Raw genomic sequence first — 20,098 nt, 5'->3', positions numbered from 1 at the left:
GAAATGTTTTACGCGTGCCCCGCACGTCCCGGATAAATGATCGCAAACCAAGAGCAAATGAAAGGGGCTCTGCTGGGCTCCAGCAGCAGCAGCAGCAGCTGCAGCTCCAGCTGCAGCAGCAGCAGCATCATCATCAGCAGCAGCAGCATCATCAGCAGCAGCAGCATGGGGCTGTGAGCCGCGGGTTCCATCGCGGAGGAGAGGGCTCGCGGGATGGGGGCTTGGCCGAGACGGCGCGCTCGCGAGCGGGGCTCCCCTCCCCAGCCCCGCGGCTCTGCAAGTCGTCTCGCTTATGGATAGACCGGCACCGGTGATGGATGGGGCGCAAACGAAAACAGCGCGAGCCCTCCCCCCCTCCACCCCCTCCCCGAATTTGGAGCTCGTCTGCGGGCGGCGGGGATCCACGTAACTTTTGGCGGCGGACCACCGCGGATAGTTTACAGTGTGGGTTACCGCTCGGGCGTTTGGGTTGATGGGTGGTGAGCGGCGCGCGGGCGGGAGAGAGAGATGGTGGGATCGGTGGGAACGGCACGGGTGACCGTGCGGGACTTGCACGAGCGAGCGAGCGAGCGAGAGTCACTGGGGCTGTGTGGAGCGTGCAGAGGGAGGTTGGGGGCTGGGAAGGGCGATTTTTTTAAAGTTCAGGCCGGAGGTGTCTAAACAGTCATTGCCAGCGTGATTAGTTAAGTCAGCCACGGCAGGAGACGGGGGAGACCTGGGCCGGGCCTGGACTCCCCGGAGACTGCCGTCCACCCTGCCCCCCCCCTCCCCCGGTGCCTCATGTGTGCCTGAGGGGAACAGGGAAGATGAAGACAAGACTGAGTCCCGTTAAAGTGCACAAATGTAGATTATTATTATTGGGGGTTTTTTTTCTACGACAAATAATTCACACGCTTGAATGTACGCTTGAAAGAAAAGAATATTGCATTACATTGTTTCTGCTCTCCATCATGCGGACATTTAAATGAACCCATAATAATAGATCCTGTTTAGTGCGGTATGAGCCTCACAGTACTTTATTCATGCGTTCATGGCACGGATTAAAACACGGGCGCAATCCGCGGCGGCGGTCGGCAACAATAGCTGGGCATTCGCGTGATTTGCCGCGCTATGAAAACAATGGTGAGAAATCACACAACGGAGGGGAGAGACGGCTCGTTAACTGGCACAACCTCAAGCAGACTGCAGGAACCTGGCAGGGGAAAAGCACGGCACTTAAAATGCTCAAATTTACGTCCAGCGGGGACACTCTTAGAGAGCTGTATATTAGGCGTGCATTAAAAAGGCGAGAAGGAGGAGGAGGAGAAGGGAGAGGGGAAAAAAAAAGCAACTGCAATTCCACCTTGATGCCATTAATTCCTCTGACGCCAAAATAACAAGTGCTGAAACTTGTCACGGAATAAAAACAGCCTCGATGCTGTAACCAGAGGATAGAGTTTCAACCGTCTGTTTAGTGGAACATGCAAGGGTCACTCAAGCAGTCATTGGACTGCCACCTTTGGTGTAATAATTGCAGGATGTTTAAAAAAAAAAGAAATTCACTAAAGCCCTCGGAGGCCTCTCACAGTGCCCTATTGCCTGCTTCAACACACTCACACACATACACACACACACGCACCCGCGCGCAAGAATCTATCTCGCGTGCGCACGCGCGGTAAGGGAGGGAACCCTTCTCGCTGCGTCCCCGTTGATGCGTCGCGCGAAGCAGCGAGGGTGGCGGAGACGAGAAAAATGAGAGGGGGAGAGAGCGCACGCGTGGAAATTGGTCCAAGTTCAACATCATAATCGCGGCTGGATGAGAGCTCTGTTGCTTTAACCATTCTTCACAGCAACAACAACAAAAAAAAATTGGTTAAAACCCCGTCGCAATGAAATGGTGTAAAATGTCACGTTGCGGCAGGCACCGCGCAAGGGGAAAAAAATAAGCTCGTTTATTTTTTTAATTCGTGTAGTATCTACCGGCATATCCCTCTCCCCCCCCCCCAAAAAAAAAATACAAATAAACTTACACGCTGAAGTTCTCATTTGTTTCTTTTTGTCAAAAAGGAGTGAAATATTAAAAAATCCAGACAATAACATTTATCCTGCTGACAAGCTGCCGCGCGCACTACATTCGTGAATGGCTTGGGATTATTATTTTTCCAGAGGCGATCTGTGTTTGCGAATCCTTTAAACGGCAATCATTACGAGTTTTTTTTTTTACACGCGCAATTGCCTTAAAATAACCCACTTTGTTTAAATGGAAACAAAATTCATTACAGCGTGTGTTTATTGTAGTTGTGTGTACTATATTGGACGCATTTAAGTTTGGCCCCGTCAGTGATTGATTTCCAGTAGCAATCAACATATGTTAAAGATTTCCGGCGGTGGGCCCCGGTTTATTTCAGTCAAAGACAGAACGACGCAGGAGAAAATTGCAGTAATTGCCATAAATTGTCCAGAGCTATCAAAGCTGATACGTTAAGTGGTTTCGTCCCCTCGCCAGTGTGCGCTATGTCGGGGTAACTGTTGTTGCGGAGTAGAATTAACTCCCAATCATGGCACACACACACACACAAAAAGGCCCCTTCGCACAACTAAAAGCAGCTGTCCTGCTCATGCCGTAGGTACTGATTGCCGCTACTGAAACCGGCTTTAAAGTTAATCACTGCGTAATGGAATATGGATAAGTGTGCACGTTAAGAGGACTTTTTCCGTCTTCTTTTCTTGCGCCGCATTCATAATGGCATTGACCGATTAAATGCCAGAATAGCGCCGTGCAAAAACCCGAGGAACGATGGTTCGCTACCTCGTCGATGTTGCGTGAGGATTTATCCTGACCAGTAATAAGCGCAGTTTTAATGTCACGGCTATATATAGATATATATTAAACAATATGTTGAATATTTCGCACAACGTTAAAGTACCGTGTTACATTTGCTCTGAGTTATATTGCCCTCACACGAAAGTTCGTGATGTCATAGTGGAAGCATTTTGGGAAACGTATCACTGACATCATTGTAATGCTATATGTTCCTGATTTAAATCTACTGCAATTCGTGCTTTGCTGATATGGATTTTTTTTTAAAAGTTCACATTAATTAATCATTTGCCAAATACTTTTCAAACGATATAGTCATAAATTATTGCCCGTAGGGAAGGCCTCCCCACATCGTGTCGGTCATGGTGGTGGAGGTTTTTGACCATACTTCACCGTGCTGGTCAGTATGGGTTACCAAAGGCAGAGCGCATAGTATCAAAAAGTGGTTCAGATTTCGAGCACAGCTATTATGATTATTATTGAGCTTGTTTTACCCAGGAAATCCCCACTGAGTCTCAACTCTTTTTCAGAAGGGTCTTGCTGTGTGTAATCTAAATCGAGTGATATGCAAGTAAAATATTCACCATCGGGATGTTTGACCAACACCGGTTACATCGGTTTTTTTTATTTGATGGGAGGAGACCGGAGTACATGGAGGAAACCCGTGTAAAACAAGGGAGCACATACAAACTGCACACAGGAAGGAACTCGAGTTGGGAATGAAACCCAGGGCTTCTTGCTGTGAGGCACAAGTGCTCACGCTGTGCCACCTAAAGGCGGACGTTAGCCCTGGCTAACAGGCGAGATGTTAACTACCTCGCCTGTTATGCAAGAGTTCGTGGATTCAATCTCGACCCTGACGCCTGCTGTATATTTGGAGTTTGCGTGTTCTCTCTCCCCGTGGTTACGTGGATTTTTATCTGGGTCCTCCGGTTTTCCTCTCCAAAATTAGAATCAACATCACGCGTTTTGAGTATATGGCTGCTGTACATTTCCACGTGATCAGCCACTTTGTTGAGCTATCATTTGTGGCCAGGTCGCTTCTGAAAAAGAGCTATACAGCTCAGTGGGCCTTACCTATTAAAATAAAAAAAAGTTCAAATAGTTTAGTTTAGAATTGAACTCAGGTTGCCAGATCCATAGCGTAGTGAGGAAACTGCTACGTGACCATAGCCCCTGCCATTAAAATTATAATTAAAAAAACATGTATATCACGCAATATGTCAACAGTGTTATGATTATGAAAATGTTTGACATTTCATTTGTTGGCTTAATGTTTAATTCTGATAAAGAACTTAAATTAATGTTCTTATTCCTTCATTGTCCGTTCAGTTATGAACTGTAAATATTTCAGAAAGCTATTTTACGTGATATGAAACACTTATTTTATTTAACAGAATGGACCCTTAGAATGTTAATTCGAAGAAATATGGACCAAAGACAAACAGAGAAACAGTTGTTAGAAAATAATTCGAATGTATTTGTGCAAGACGTGTGAAATTAGTTTTTTTAAAAAAGCCTTTCATTCTACAATCCGTTCCCACCTCTGTTTAAGACCACACGGTGTTGAACAAATGCGACAATTTTAAGAAGTATTTTTAAAAGTAAATTCAGTAATTGCTTTTTAAATAAATAGAGTATTGTACGCACGGGCAGAACATGTTTATTTCTTGGACTTGTAACTGAAAACTAAAATACACCAACTTACTGGCGAATTATTGCGGGGAGACCATAACTTAATGAAACTGTAGTTTTTTACTCGATGGTAATTTGTTTAATTATTAATTGAAGGGAACACAATTTGTTTTTTAAACCTTAGCTTTTATATAAATTGAAAAAAAAAAAGAAACGTTGACATTTACAAAATAGTTCCCCCACACAGCTTCGTCTGCAGTAATGCACCGGTGTACATTACAACCTTACAGGGCTAATAACCATTTTTTTGACTCACGCCAACAATTGTATCCTGTGTTGAGTGCCCCCAACACTGCACCGGGACTGAGTCAGAATGCACTCGTGCCGTTGGAGGCAATTAATCCGTTAATTCATTAGGTGGAAAAAAAAATTAGCCATGTGAAAGCGGCGTGAGTTAGCGCAGACCGACTGCAGTGTTCCGCCGCTGCCGGGCGGGCGGTCCCGGGCCTCGCGTTCACCCGCAAGAGGAGGGCGGCCCTTGGGGCCGTCCAGCTCACTGGGCGATTGGTCAGTCAGACAGTCGGTGTGTTCATTGGTCTGTTAATTTGTTTGTCCGTCGGATAGTTGGTCAGTCGGTCGGTTAATTGGTCGGTCGATCGAGTCGGTTGGTTGATCAGTCAGCCAGTCGGTCGGGCCAAGTGGTCAGTCAGACGGTCAGTCGGTCGATCGTTTAAACAGTGAGTTGGTTGGTAAATTGGTCGATCGGTCAGTCACTTAATTGGTCAGTTGGTCAGTCAGTTAATTGGTTTCTTGGTCGGTCAGTTATTTCGTGAATCGGCCAGTCGTATGGTTAGTTGCTTAATTAGTCGATCGGTGAGTCAGTTCATTGCTCGGCCGGCCGGCTGCGAGCGACGTGCGGCTGTCACGGACAAATCCGTCAGCTGAGCCTCTGCAGGCCACACTTAATTTGCCTTCCCTCGCTGCAGGAAGCAAGCGGGGCCCGCGCGAGTTCCCCCCACAGCGTTGGGACTGCGTGTGCGATGGAGCAAATTGCTTCGCCTTTTGCTAAACCACCATTCTAATCTGTTTTCCCCTGTGGTGGCATTACATAGAGGTGTTCTCGCAATGGACCGATTTCTGAGAATCCTGTGCAAATACGGTAGTGAGCTGCCCGTGCCACTGTCAGCCACTGACGTGGCGGTATTGGACAGCCGTTCCACAGGACTCTTGCAAGTACTCTAGACGTATGGAGTAATTTTGCGTGTGTGCTCTGCACCTACTTTTATCGTTTAGATTGAATGAATATATCTCACTTAACAATATCCTTTTAAGAATTTTAAAAATAACTGATGTACTCTTAATTGCAAGAAAAAACGACTTTCATGGGGGAATAAACAACCCCATAAAACTTACCGTGAGCAACTAAATAAAAGCCAATGCTGTTATGGACCACAACAATTCCTCACTGATTTATACCATTTCTTGGGCAATAAACTACTCGCCGAGTAGTACAATTGCATGGTTTGTTATACTCGGCTGGATACGAGGCAATGCAATTAATACACCAGACACCCTGCAGTGACAAAAAAAAAACAAAGTTATGGGGAAAAGGCACTCATTTTACCCAGCTGTGCATTATATCTTAGACATGTTTTCTTAAGCCTCGCTGGGTTTTTTTTTTGCTCGGTTGTAGTTGGTCTCAAGTTAATGCTTTTAATAAAACATCAGGGAAGCGGTTTCCTGAATGGTAACTTGTGGCGTCCACTCTCGCAGCCCCACGTGAGTTCTCGTGCAGCTAAAGTGAAGGCTAAACATCGGGCAGACCCAATATAAACACCGAGTGACTGATAATCACTGCTCGGGTTCCTTTAAAAAAGAAAAATTATTACTCCTATTATTATTTCTGGGATGCTGATTGCGCTGTGCATCTGTTTATATGCACCACGTGGGGCGAATTTCGGTGCAAGTCACAAGAAAATATATTGTCGATTTAAAACAACACACAATTTATTGAGCTCAACGTGTTAAATGAGTGGCGCCAGTTTAAGAAAAAAAAAGTCCATCAATTTATTGAAATGTTCCTAAAAACAGAGTTTTTCTCACTCTCTCTCTCTCGACTTTAAAAAGTGGTGGTGATTTTTTTTCTCTCACGTGTGCCAAAAGCCTCATTTGTATTTTGCCACGTTTGGTCAAATGGGCTTTTCACCACAAGTTTGAAAGTCAATTGAGTGGAAAATTGGATTTTGCTACACTTCTGAATGCAGAGTTAATGTCTCTGGAGTGCTCGCATAGCAAATGGTCTTGGGAATACTAATGTTTATAAATAACGTCTTAAAAGAGCTATTTGTGGTGCACATAGGTGCTGCTTAGTATGCATTCAAGGGAGATGAATTTTGTTTACTTTTAACTAATATGGGCCAGTCGCATTTTAATCAAACCAGAGTTTAATGCGAAATGTAAAATGCTGGATATTCTAGCGATGTGTCATTTGAGATGAAAAAATCTGGAGTATTTTAAGGAAGCGATAATTTTGTGGTAACAAAATAAGTGTGGAGCTCACTTAAAGAATAATTTCGCAAAGCCACGCCGTCGCTTATCACGTTCACTTCAGTTTACAGCTGCGTAAGTTTAAATAAAGCCACTTACAAGTTAAGTATCCGAATATTGTTTGCTTTTTGAATTACCATTTCATTAATCAGTTTTTAAAAGAGGTATAATCCTTTGTCAATCCACTGATGGATGAAGGCCTCCCCCTCATGCCGTGTTGGTCATGGGGGTTGTGTGACCATACTTCACCACCCTGGTCAATGTCTTTTGGTGAAAGTGGAGGGACCAGTATCATTTTTGATTTAAAGCTTTCGTGACTGCAGGGATTCATATTCTTGGTTCTTTCGGAAAAGTCACGTAGAAGGGAAACAATAAAATAATACAAATATGAAACAATAAAATTATCACGACGTTTCGACTGCAACACAAGCAATCATCATCAGGTGTGAAACCCACAACAAGAAAAAGTTGTTTTCACACCTGATGATGATTGCTTGTGTTGCAGTCGAAACGTCGTGAGAATTTTATTGTTTTATATTTTTATTATTTTATTGTTTCCCTTCTACATGACTTTACCGAAAGAACCAAGAATATGGACCAGTACCAATTCAGATATCACTCGCCACTAACATTAGCCATGGCTGGAATTCCCAACCCAGACCACTGGGTTAATAACACAGTGCGCGATCCCACTGTGTCACTACGCCACCTAAATTACTTCATTATTTAAGCGAGTGTATTTTCTATACAAAAACGTGTACTTGATGATGACTGGAAAGTATTTGTTTTGCACAGCAGATATCATAACATGTTTTGAGGCAACTACAACTCTTATTGCTGACTCCACATCAGGTGTATCCGTGGCTGGGAATGATATTTAAGCTGGAGATTCGAGTGGCCAGAGGGCCCACATCAAGTCAAAGTGATTTCCTGCTCAAATGAGCAAGTGGTGAAAATTCAACATTTCCATTCACATAAACAGGTCTAGCCATAGGGCAACCATTGTTGACTTCCCCACAAAGTGGTACTAAGAACGACAAAAGTATATTTTTTTATTTTACCAGGTAAGGCTCACTGAGCTATATAGCTCTTTTTCAGAAGCGACCTGGCCATAAATGATAGCTAAACGAAGTGGCTTATCACGTGGAAATGTATATCAGCCAAATACTCTAAACGCATGTTGATTCTAAATGCGGAGGGAAAACACTGGACGACCCGGAAAAAATCTACGCGACTGTGATGAGAATGTACAAACTACACGTATACAGGCATCAGGGTCGCGATTTAACCCACGTCCTCCTGTATATCAGGCGAGGTAGTCAACATCTAGCCACCACGGTGCCCCTATTTTATCGACCCGGCAGGGATCATGGGTTGAGTCAAGGTTTTGAACTCGCAAGCTTCCGATTGCGAGTTGCCCTCTCATCTTCTGAGCCATCTGACAAGCGTGCAATGATGATTCACCCCCCGCAAGGATTCAGTTGTTCGTCACGATACGGGGCTCACGATGTGTTTGGATTGTTTCTCATGTTCGTCCTGTTGTTTGTACTCCACAGCTGTAGGTCACTCCACCAAACGAAATGGATCACTTATATATTTAGCATATAATTTGAGTAAACTGTAAAGTGTAGTTGATTGTGATTTCTAAGAATACATTTTAATCATAAAAAAGCATTGTATATGTACATGACCATATTCCATTAAAAGGTGCACATACAACTATGGGCATATAGCTTGCCTGACCTGTCCAGAAGTGGGGTAAGTTACCTTTTATCCAACCACCCCCTGCCATGTTCCAAAACTCCCAAGTGTTCAGTGGAGTCCCTTAAACACTCGTCGAATTTTGTACATCGATAGCTGCGAATGCAGTGCAGCTGCACACCTAACCGGTGCCACGTTGAACTGAATTGATTCCACGAAGCCCCACCTCGTTATTGAAACAACAACAACAACAACAAAGAGCACGTAACCATACTCTTTGGTTCTTTCCGTAACCACGTAACCATACGCACGCATCACACGTTGAACACAGTGCCGGATTAAGCTCGTGCGGGGTATGCAGCATATGTTATGAAGGGGCCCTAAATAAAAAAAACGTAAATATTAAAACAAGCTTTTTGCTTGCGTAGTAAAATAATTGTATTTTTTCATTTGCTATACAGCCAGAAAATGCGACAAATCGCTAACCTTAAACACCCAGTCGTTCATAAAAGTTGAAGGCAGTATAGTAAATCTTTACTTAAAGCTTTCATGACTGCAGGAATTCATATTCTGTGGGTCTTTCGGTAAAGTCACGTAGATACGTTAAATTTAATGAAAATAAAATAAACAAAAAACCCCGACGTTTCGATCGCAAGCGGTCGTCATCAGGTGACTGCCTGCGATGGAAACGTCGGGGTTTTTTGTTTATTTTATTTTTTATTAATTTGAACGTATCTACGTGACTTTACCGAAAGACCCAGGGAATATGGCAGTATAGTACTATAGTAACAGAGCAAGTGCAGAATCACTGAACCGGAATTGATAGCTTGAAAGCATTTAGCGCGGGGCCCTTGAAAGTGCGGGGCCCGTAGCTACTACTACATATGTAGCTACTACTACATATGTAGCTACTACTACATATGTAGCTACTACTACATATGTAGCTACTACTACATATGTAGCTACTACTACATATGTAGCTACTACTACATATGTAGCTACTACATGTGTAGCTACTACTACATATGTAGCTACTACACATGTAGATACTACTACACATGTAGCTACTACACATGTAGCTACTACATATGTAGCTACTACTACATATGTAGCTACTACATATGTAGCTACTACTACACATGTAGCTACTACATGTGTAGCTACTACTACATATGTAGCTACTACTACATGTGTAGCTACTACTACATATGTAGCTACTACACATGTAGATACTACTACACATGTAGCTACTACACATGTAGCTACTACATATGTAGCTACTACTACATATGTAGCTACTACATATGTAGCTACTACTACACATGTAGCTACTACATGTGTAGCTACTACTACATATGTAGCTACTACTACATATGTAGCTACTACTACATGTGTAGCTACTACTACATATGTAGCTACTACTACACATGTAGCTACTACTACACATGTAGCTACTACATGTGTAGCTACTACTACATATGTAGCTACTACTACACGTGCAGCTACTACATATGTAGCTACTACTACATATGTAGCTACTACTACATATGTAGCTACTACTACACGTGCAGCTACTACATATCTAACTACTACTACATATGTAGCTACTACTACACATGTAGCTACTACATATGTAGCTACTACTACACATGTAGCTATTACATATGTAGCTACTACTACACATGTAGCTACTACATATGTAGCTACTACTACACATGTAGCTACTACATATGTAGCTACTACTACACATGTAGCTACTACTACACATGTAGCTACTACATATGAAATAGTTCTTGGGGCATCACGCGAGAGCCCCCCCCCGGCCCCCGTGCCCTCACCCCCCCCGTGCCCTCACCCCCCCCTCCCCCCACTACATATGTAGCTACTACTACACATGTAGCTACTATATATGTAGCGACTACTACACATGTAGTAGCTACATGTGTAGCTACTACATGTGTAGCTACTACTACATATGTAGCTACTACTACATATGTAGCTACTACATATGTAGCTACTACATGTGTAGCTACTACTACATATGTAGCTACTACTACACATGTAGCTACTACATATGTAGCTACTACTACACATGTAACTACTACATGTGTAGCTACTACTACACATGTAGCTACTACATGTGTAGCTACTACTACACATGTAGCTACTACATGTGTAGCTACTACTACATATGTAACTACTACTACATGTGTAGCTACTACTACATGTGTAGCTACTACTACATGTGTAGCTACTACATGTGTAGCTACTACTACACATGTAGCTACTACTACACATGTAGCTACTACATGTGTAGCTACTACTACATATGTAACTACTACTACATGTGTAGCTACTACTACACATGTAGTAGCTACTGCTACACATGTAGTAGTAGCTACTACATGTGTAGCTACTACTACATGTGTAGCTACTACTACATATGTAGCTACTACATGTGTAGCTACTACTACATGTGTAGCTACTACATATGTAGCTACTACTACATGTGTAGCTACTACTACATATGTAGCTACTACTACATGTGTAGCTACTACTACATATGTAGCTACTACATGTGTAGCTACTACTACATATGTAGCTACTACTACATATGTAGCTACTACTACATATGTAGCTACTACTACATATGTAGCTACTACTACATGTGTAGCTACTACTACATATGTAGCTACTACTACATGTGTAGCTACTACTACATATGTAGCTACTACATGTGTAGCTACTACTACATATGTAGCTACTACTACATACTACTACATATGTAGCTACTACTACATACTACTACATATGTAGCTACTACATATGTAGCTAGTATGTAACTACTACTACATATGTGGCCGCTTTTGCTACTGGTATAATCCGGCACTGGTTGAACGCTGCGCACCTTTGTCGAACCCCCCCTCCCCCCCCAACGTTTCATGACGGCCGAGTGGCGGAGACTGCCACACGGCGGGGACTGCCACGCACGCACGGATTCTCACCGCCCAGTGTCGGGGTCTCTCTCCAGGGCCGAGACTGAAATAGTTCTTGGGGCATCACGCGAGAGCCCCCCCCCCCGGCCCCCGTGCCCTCACCCCCCCCCCCACCCGTGCCCTCACCCCAGCGTATGATGGATGGTGGCCACGGGGCACAGATATGAAGTGTTTGTGAGCGCTGTCAACCATTATTACCTCTCTATCGCTTAATTAGCGTTACCTTTTTGGAGGAGGCAATGCCCTGCACTGTGTTCAGATCCAGGTCCGGGCGAGGCAATAAATCAACCCCCCCCGTGACCTGGTGCGTTGTGTGCACGTGCGAGAGAGAGGGGGGGGGGGCGGTGCTCACTCGCTCGCTCCCTCCCTGGACCTTCATCGTTCAGCAGGGATGAGCGTCAGGCGGCTGCGTGCCTCAGCTCGTGGCTCTGTCGCTTGAATTGCTTTATTACAAGAGAACCCCCTCTTATCTGGCATAATGAGCAGGGAGGCCAACGAATCACGGAAAATTTGCCAGTAATTGCAACAGCAGAGCCGCGGATGAGAGGAGTTTTCCTCGGATCCACTGGCCCACCATACATCATAATAGTGTAATGTTAACGGATAATATGTGTGTTGTGTATAGCAGCTGTATCATGCAACACGTGTTCAATCACGTGCATTTCACTGCTAAATGCAGCTCGGGTCCACGTGCGTTGTATTTGATCGGCCTATTGGGTGTGGAATATAACTCTTGATATCAATTGCTTTGTGAAAGCGAAGCAAAGCAAAGTCAAATCAAATAGAGCCTCGCCGCCATCGCCGACGCTCGTCGCCTCCGCACGTGGCTGGCGCGTTCAATGGGCCGCCGTGATGATCCCGGCGGCGGGCGTGATGTCCCAGACGCCACCACTGCTTGGCCCACTTTGCACCTCCGTCGCCCGTCATCACGAGGGCCGTGAGCCCAACGCTATTTTGGTGAAGTTGGGCCCCTCGCTCGCGAGTGGGGTGACGTCGGCCACTCGATTAACAAGGTGGAGATGTGTGCTCGCGGGTGAGCCAGTAAAGGCCCCCCCCCCCCCGGGGAGAGTGGCCGGCGCCAGATAGAGCCCGAGGCAACGGGGAGATAGAGAGGGGTGGTGGTGGTGTGTGTCATCACAGCTCCAGTGCTTCATTGCGTGCGGCACGCTGGACCGTGCAGCGTTGCCTCTCAGCCCGTGACCTCCTCCATGAGAGAAAAAAAAAAACACGCCACCGCCCGAGGTGTGAGATAGATAAACCGCAGGGGGGGGGGGGCGGGGAGGGGGGGGGGGCTTTGCCAGCTGTTCCGCGGTGGCGATAGAGCACCGGGGCTCAGCGAGGAAATCTCTCGCGGAGGAGAAGTCGCCACCGGCTTGAGTGGCCCGGGCCTCAGATACGACGCCGCGTTGGCGAGCTTCCACGGGCGTAAAATATAGCCGAGGGGGGCGTGGGGGGTACCATCACTGCGGAAAAAACTGCGCGGACTTGAGGCCACGTCGCTTTCGATGACGCAAGCCCCTTCAGCGAATGTGCGAGGAGCCTGGGGATAGAGCGGGTTTTTTTTGCCGCGTCTGAGCGCAGAGATCCAGGGCAGCTGCGCTAGTTGCTTGCCCGGCATGGCTCTGGTGTGTTTGTACGGCGGGTTTTTGTTGTTGTTTAATTCTGTTTCTATTCTTTGGGTCTTTGGCAAAGCCACGTCGATAGAAAAAAAATAATGAAAATAATCACAATATCACGACGTTTCGATCGCAACACAAGCAATCATCGTCCTCGTGTATATTTCTGCTTATTTTTGATAACGTATGACGATGTCGTTCTATAAAGCGTCTGCCTCTTTGGGGCATTCATGTCCCGACCCTGTACATGCAATTGTGTGTTACTGTGTAAATTGCACGTATGTGTGTGTGTGTTATCATCTAACACACGTGTAACATTGAGGGGGAGTGGACGCGTTGTAGTTCGTGCACTTGACTCCGACCTCGGCGAACCGCGTTCGCTTCACAGCAAATACCAGTCGCCAAGATCTGAACCCGTTCTCAGCCACCTCTAGTTCAACTCAGCTCTAGATTAGAACTTGAAATTGTGTTTCGGCCTTCACATTTGCTTGCTCAGAGCACTTTCCCCAGCAGCCTGTGTAGGGTTATACGGAGTGTGGGCCGGGCGGGCGGGCGGGCGAGGGGGTGGGTTATCTTTGTCTTCCGTCTCTGTTATGTAACGCATGCATTTTCCGCAATGAGGGTCCGCGCGGTGATGATGGGCGCTGACTCGGGGATTATGCGGCTGTGACCGCCGCTTCACCGTGCTGTCTGTGGCATTAACCCGCGCGTGCCGGGAGTCGCCCCACCCCAGTCAGGCGCACTGGCCCTGATTAAGGCGAGCCAACGACCACCACCCACCCCCACACACCCCCGCACACCCCCCCCCCCCCGCACACCCCCCCCCCCCAAACAAAAAGGTGATGGATGAGGTGCCTGCAGTTTTCCAGCCCTAATCAGGTCCCGCGCTGCCCCGTTCGCAATGGGACCTTGGCCGGGGCGGAGGAGGGGAGAGCGTCCCGTTACTTAGCAGACCTCGACCCCCGCGACCTCTGTCCCCTTCTTCCCCTGTCCTGCCCTCCCGGCCCCATCTGCCCCGCTCTGCAAATTAGTGTGCACCAACGCGCGGTGTCCGTCCCGTTGCCGACGTCCTGCGGCGCAAGCGAAACGCGGTGACCCGGCCACGGGAATGTGTTTTTATTCTTCCTCTTCCTCTTCCTCTTCTTCTTCCTCTTCCTCCTCGAGTCTACGCAGCCTCGTGATGTAGACGCCGTGCTTGATTCGGCCGGTCGCGGAGAATGAGAGCGCTTATGTGAGGAGGTATCATGTTAGATTACAAACCAAGTTTAGCTGGCTGGCGAGCTGGCCATGAGCCGCACGGCGCGGGCTCTGATCGGCTAGAGGTCAACACGCCGAGGGCAGGTGGTGGGGGTGGGGGGAGGGGGGCACGGTGGGTGGGGGGGATACACCGATGGAAAGTGCGGGTGGGGGGTGCGTTGGGGGGCCGTGGTGGGTGGGGGGGGGCACGTGTGGAAAGGGGTGCATGAGGAGGAGGGTGCAGGTGGCGGTGCGGGTTGGACGAGGCGGGGGTGGGGGGCCTGGGTGGGGAGGTTCCGGTGTTGTGGGTGGGGGGAGGACCCTCGTTCAGCGACGAGCACCCACGCTATTCTGTTCAAAAAAAAGTTTTGCTTGCTGACCGCAGAGACGAACGGACGCTCACGTCCAAAGGATGTCCCGGCTGCTAGTTTTATTTCAAACAAGTGACTGAATGTGGGTCTGTTCATACTTTTGATGTGGTGTTCACAAACATGCATGATGTGTGCATACGGCACTTACCATCAGTGTGCGTGACAGTTCACCACCGCAATGAATTTGCCGTAATTCAGAGTTGCGATTCGATTACCGAATCACTCGATTTTTGTCTCATTTTTAACAGTGGCGCGTTTATTGTTTCACGCTCTTTCTGCCACTCGTTTTTGTAGAGTTGTGTCCAGTCGTCTTTCCCGAGTCATATGCACAGTGTGCGCTCCTTGACTCTCTCCATCCTTGACTCGCTCCATCATTGCCTCGCTCCATCCTTGACTCGCTCCATCCTTGCCTCGCTCCATCCTTGACTCGCTCCATCCTTGCCTCGCTCCATCCTTGACTCGCTCCATCCTTGCCTCGCTCCATCCTTGACTCGCTCCATCCTTACCTCGCTCCATCCTTGACTCGCTCCATCCTTGCCTCGCTCCATCCTTGCCTCGCTCCATCCTTGACTCACTCCATCCTTGCCTCGCTCCATCCTTGACTCGCTCCATCCTTGCCTCGCTCCATCCTTGCCTCGCTCCATCCTTGACTCGCTCCATCCTTGCCTCGCTCCATCCTTGCCTCGCTCCATCCTTGCCTCGCTCCATCCTTGACTCGCTCCATCCTTGCCTCGCTCCATCCTTGACTCGCTCTATCCTTGACTCGCTCCATTCTGTCCGACCTTGAGCCCTCTTCTTTATTTCACTGTAGCCCCCCCCTCCCCCCCCCCCCCACACTTATTTGTTTCAAGCCATCAAGCAGCGTCTTTCTCTTTCTGGCTCTTGGCCTCTGTTCCAACATCCCTCACCCGTATGGATTCTGCTTTCATTGAGCTCTCACAGTCGTTGCGTTGCCTCTTTTGGATCATTTCGGTCAGCCTCTCGTCCACGAATCTGCCCTCGAACTTTCCTCAATCCCCTTGCTAGCCACCCAAAAAGGTGTCTGTGTTCACTTCATTAGGCTGGAATTTTCCGCGTGCTTATTTAAATCGTGCGCTTCAAGTTTTAACGCAAGTCGTACTTTGTAAAAGCAAGAAAGTTACACGTGCAATTCGACGCGCGTGCCACGCGTGCGGGATTGTACTTTGCCGAGTTAGCGTGTCGCTACACGACCTACACAGACGGCGGTGCCTGCTTGCGGCTTAACAACCCATCTGAGCCGCAAGTACAGCGTGCTTGTGCACGCGACGTCCCGCTCCCGACATGCGGAATTAGATCGTCGGATATCAGGGTGGTGGTGGTGGTGGTGGAGAGGGGGGGGGGTGATGAGCGATCCGTTTGACTGGAAATTCTGGCATACGATGCGTGCAGGTATACGACAGCGACGGGTGCCTGCTGCACTTCCTGGATGGCAGCGAGCCCGGGCGGAGCAGCTGGATGCGCTACATCCGCTGCGCCCGCCACCGTGCCGAGCAGAATCTCTCCGTCCTGCAGCACAAGTACGCAGCCTCGACCGCCACCGCTTCGTCGCTAGTCCTCTGCCAAACGACAGGGGCCCTGTGCTCGAGTTCTCTCTCGAGTTCTCTCTCGAGTTCCCTCTCGAGTTCTCTCTCGAGTTCTCTCTCGAGTTCTCTCTCGAGTTCCCTCTCGAGTTCTCTCTCGAGCTCTCTCTCGAGTTCTCTCTCGAGCTCTCTCTCGAGTTCTCTCTCGAATTCTCTCTCGAGTTCTCTCTCTAGAGTTCTCTCTCGAGTTCTCTCTCGAGTTCTCTCTCTTGAGTTCTCTCTCGAGTTCTCTCTCGAGTTCTCTCTCGAGTTCCCTCTCGAGCTCTCTCTCGAGTTCTCTCTCGAGCTCTCTCTCGAGTTCTCTCTCGAATTCTCTCTCGAGTTCTCTCTCGAGTTCTCTCTCGAGTTCTCTCTCTCGAGTTCTCTCTCGAGTTCTCTCTCGAGTTCTCTCTCTTGAGTTCTCTCTCGAATTCTCTCTCGAATTCTCTCTCGAATTCTCTCTTGAGTTCTCTCTCGAGCTGTCTCTCGAGTTCTCTCTCGAGCTCTCTCTCGAGTTCTCTCTCGAGCTCTCTCTCTCGAATTCTCTCTCGAGTTCTCTCTCTCGAGTTCTCTCTCGAGTTCTCTCTCGAGCTCTCTCTCTAGAGTTATCTCTCGAGTTCTCTCTCGAGTTCTCTCTCGAGCTCTCTCTCTAGAGTTATCTCTCGAGTTCTCTCTCGAGTTCTCTCTCTTGAGTTCTCTCTCGAGCTCTCTCTCGAGTTCTCTCTCGAATTCTCTCTCGAATTCTCTCTTGAGTTTTCTCTCGAGCTCTCTCTCGAGTTCTCTCTCGAGCTCTCTCTTGAGTTCTCTCTCGAGTTCTCTCTCGAGCTCTCTCTCTCGAATTCTCTCTCGAGTTCTCTCTCTCTCGAGTTCTCTCTCGAGTTCTCTCTCGAGCTCTCTCTTGAGTTCTCTCTCGAGCTCTCTCTCGAATTCTCTCTCGAGTTCTCTCTAGAGCTCTCTCTCGAGTTCTCTCTCGAATTCTCTCTCGAGTTCTCTCTCTAGAGTTCTCTCTCGAGTTCTCTCTCGAATTCTCTCTCTAGAGTTATCTCTCGAGTTCTCTCTCGAGTTCTCTCTCTAGTGTTATCTTTCGAGCTCTCTCTCAAGTTATCTCTCGAGTTCTCTCTCGAGTTCTCTCTCGAGTTCTCTCTCTCGAGTTCTCTCTAGAGTTCTCTCTAGAATTCTCTCTCGAGTTCTCTCTCGACACACACGCGTTGGTCTGACACAAAAATGAACAATGAATCCCTCCGCCCTGTCTGATCGTGAGTTTTCTTCGAGTTTGTTTCACCGTATTTGCTCCCCTCCTTTGTTCAAGCCATCAAGCAGCACCCTTCTGCGTCTTGGCCTCTTTCTCAATGTCTTGTAAATAGTCGTTTTAAAAGCATCCCTTAAAGCACAGTACCTTCTCATCGCGCATTCCCAACATCTTTCTTGCAGATCTTCCTTCCGTTACCAGACTCTCACCTTGAGGATGTGCCCAGTTCCACAGCTTTTATCTTTTCGTAATTGTTGCTGCTATGCTTCTCTCCTCCTCAACTTGATCTCGAACTTCCTCGTTGCACTTTTCCTACGCTTACAACCAGGGATTAATTTCAGGCAGGTCTGTCCAGATTTGTGACCCGTAAAATATTTCGGCACATCACACGCAGAACAGCTGCAACACGCCTATCCACCAGCATGTCATCATCAAAACACAGAACATATCATGAGAAGCAGAATATCTCACAATACTGGAAGAGGGGAGAATTTCATGTTAAAGCATTGCCTTGAGTGATTAATTATTATTCCACAACTTTCAAAGTCCTGGGAAGACTCGCAGCTTTCCCAGACATCAGCTGCCTCAACAAAAGGGCAATACTGAGAAAACCAACCCAGTTGTCGCTATGGCTATGCCTAATAGTAACGTGTGACCTACTTCAGCCTCGCTGCAACCGGGAAAACATTTGATGAGTAATGGAGCCCTGATAAAATAAAAATACCGAGGAAGCGTCGGCATCCGTGTATGAAAATCTCAAATTGACACTGAGAAGTGCTCAAATCATGTCGTAGATGTTAGCTGGTGGTGGAAATTACACATTCTTATGGCAAGGGACCAGTGTCCACAGGACAACCAATGTTGCTTTTACCATAAAGTGGTGGCCCCTTCACTAACCATTGCTGGTTTTACTGATCCTGGTGCGGTGATGATAATAAGCTGAGTTGACCATGGCCAGCTTTTGGATTCATGATCTCACAATCAGGAGCCTTCCCGCGCTGCAATCCAAGCTTTATGCTGGCCACTTCTAATTTCAATTATGTAATACTCTCATTAGACATCTTGGCACAGGAGAGACCTACTTATTCTTCTAGACTGCCCTTTACCTTCTTGTTAATTAATCGCCATTCAATTTGCGATTGCATTTAACAAATCTTCCAGATCATGAGAGGCACCCCTCCACCCCCCCCCCCCCCCGTATGATAATGAAACATTTGGGGTGTGTCATGTATTCCGGTAAAGTGTACTGTTCGTTTGTCAAAAGATTTGTAGAACCATTTTTGACGCTGGGCACAGGTTCGGGGTGCGTATTACTCGCTGCAGCATCTTGTAATCTGGAGAACACAGCATCGCCCTTGTTTGAAATACACACCATTCAATGATCCCCCCCACCCCATGCATTCTGAGATAAGGTTCGGCTTTTCACTATTTTCTACGCTATTCTAGTTTGGTCAGAAGAAATAAACAAACAAACAGCGCAATCGGAGCGGTCAGTTACAAGTGTCAATGCCAAAATTCGAATTTGCCATTGAATAACATGAAGAAGGTAATTAACAAACCAAAAAAACACGCACATTTTTTTCCCCAGGAATCGTTTGTGATGCACCGTCATCGATTTCTGTAATGGTCAAAGCCGCGTTGTTAAATTCTATTAGTGCTACCGATGATTTATGGAGGCCACGCCAACGAGGTCACGCTGACCACATTTGGAAGATTAGCGTATTGTGGGTTACAGCAGCAGAGATACCTCACTTAACAAGGGACTTGGCCTGGCGTACAGAGGAATACATTATAACTATTAGAATGTATAGTGCTTTGAAAATTCACTACTGGAAGGAAGGGCTTCTCATGTATTTTAATTGCCAGGTGTTGTTTGATCGCATGCTACCCACGTTGGCCTCTCTGGGTTGGTGAAAGGGGAGGCCCAGGACCGGTTCAGATATATCGCTCGCCACAGACGTTAGCCGTGGTCGGAAATCAAACTCAGCCCGTCGGGTTCATAACTCGCTTCGATTAACCGCCGACATCTCCTGTTGACTTGTGGCAGACATTGTGAAAAAAATCATCCACGGGAATGGCACGTGCACCTAGTGGTTCACTTATCACTCGCCGCTGACGTTAGCTGTGGCTGGGTTTAAAACTCAGGCGGCCGGGTTCATATGTGTGTTTGTGTGATCAGTGCCGGATTATCCTCGTAGCAAAAGTAGCTACATATGCTACGGGCCCCGCACTTTCAAGGGCCCCGCGCTAAATGCTTTCAAGCTATCAATTCCGGTTCAGCGATTCTGCACTTGCTCTATTACTATAGTACTCAACTGCCTTCAACTTTAATGAACGACTGGGTGTTTAAGGTTAGCGATTTGTCAT

The 20,098-nt window shown here is 47.2% G+C and overlaps 1 protein-coding gene across 2 annotated transcripts in view; it reads left to right on the top strand.

Moving 5' to 3' along the window:
• Positions 1-20,098, top strand: part of PRDM6 (PR/SET domain 6) — a 63,016-nt gene that overhangs the window by 30,755 nt on the left and 12,163 nt on the right. For both annotated transcript variants that reach the window (XM_032953509.2, XM_076066858.1), the window contains exon 4: positions 16,313-16,440. In XM_032953509.2, the coding sequence (XP_032809400.2) occupies positions 16,313-16,440 (128 nt within the window). The remainder of the gene's footprint in view (positions 1-16,312; positions 16,441-20,098) is intronic.

The sequence above is a fragment of the Petromyzon marinus genome, chromosome 13, assembly GCF_048934315.1.
Source record: "Petromyzon marinus isolate PM22_M1 ecotype Great Lakes invasive population chromosome 13, UKy_Petmar_22M1.pri1.0, whole genome shotgun sequence".
Lineage (NCBI taxonomy): Eukaryota > Metazoa > Chordata > Hyperoartia > Petromyzontiformes > Petromyzontidae > Petromyzon > Petromyzon marinus.
This window is presented reverse-complemented; position numbering and strand designations above follow the sequence as displayed.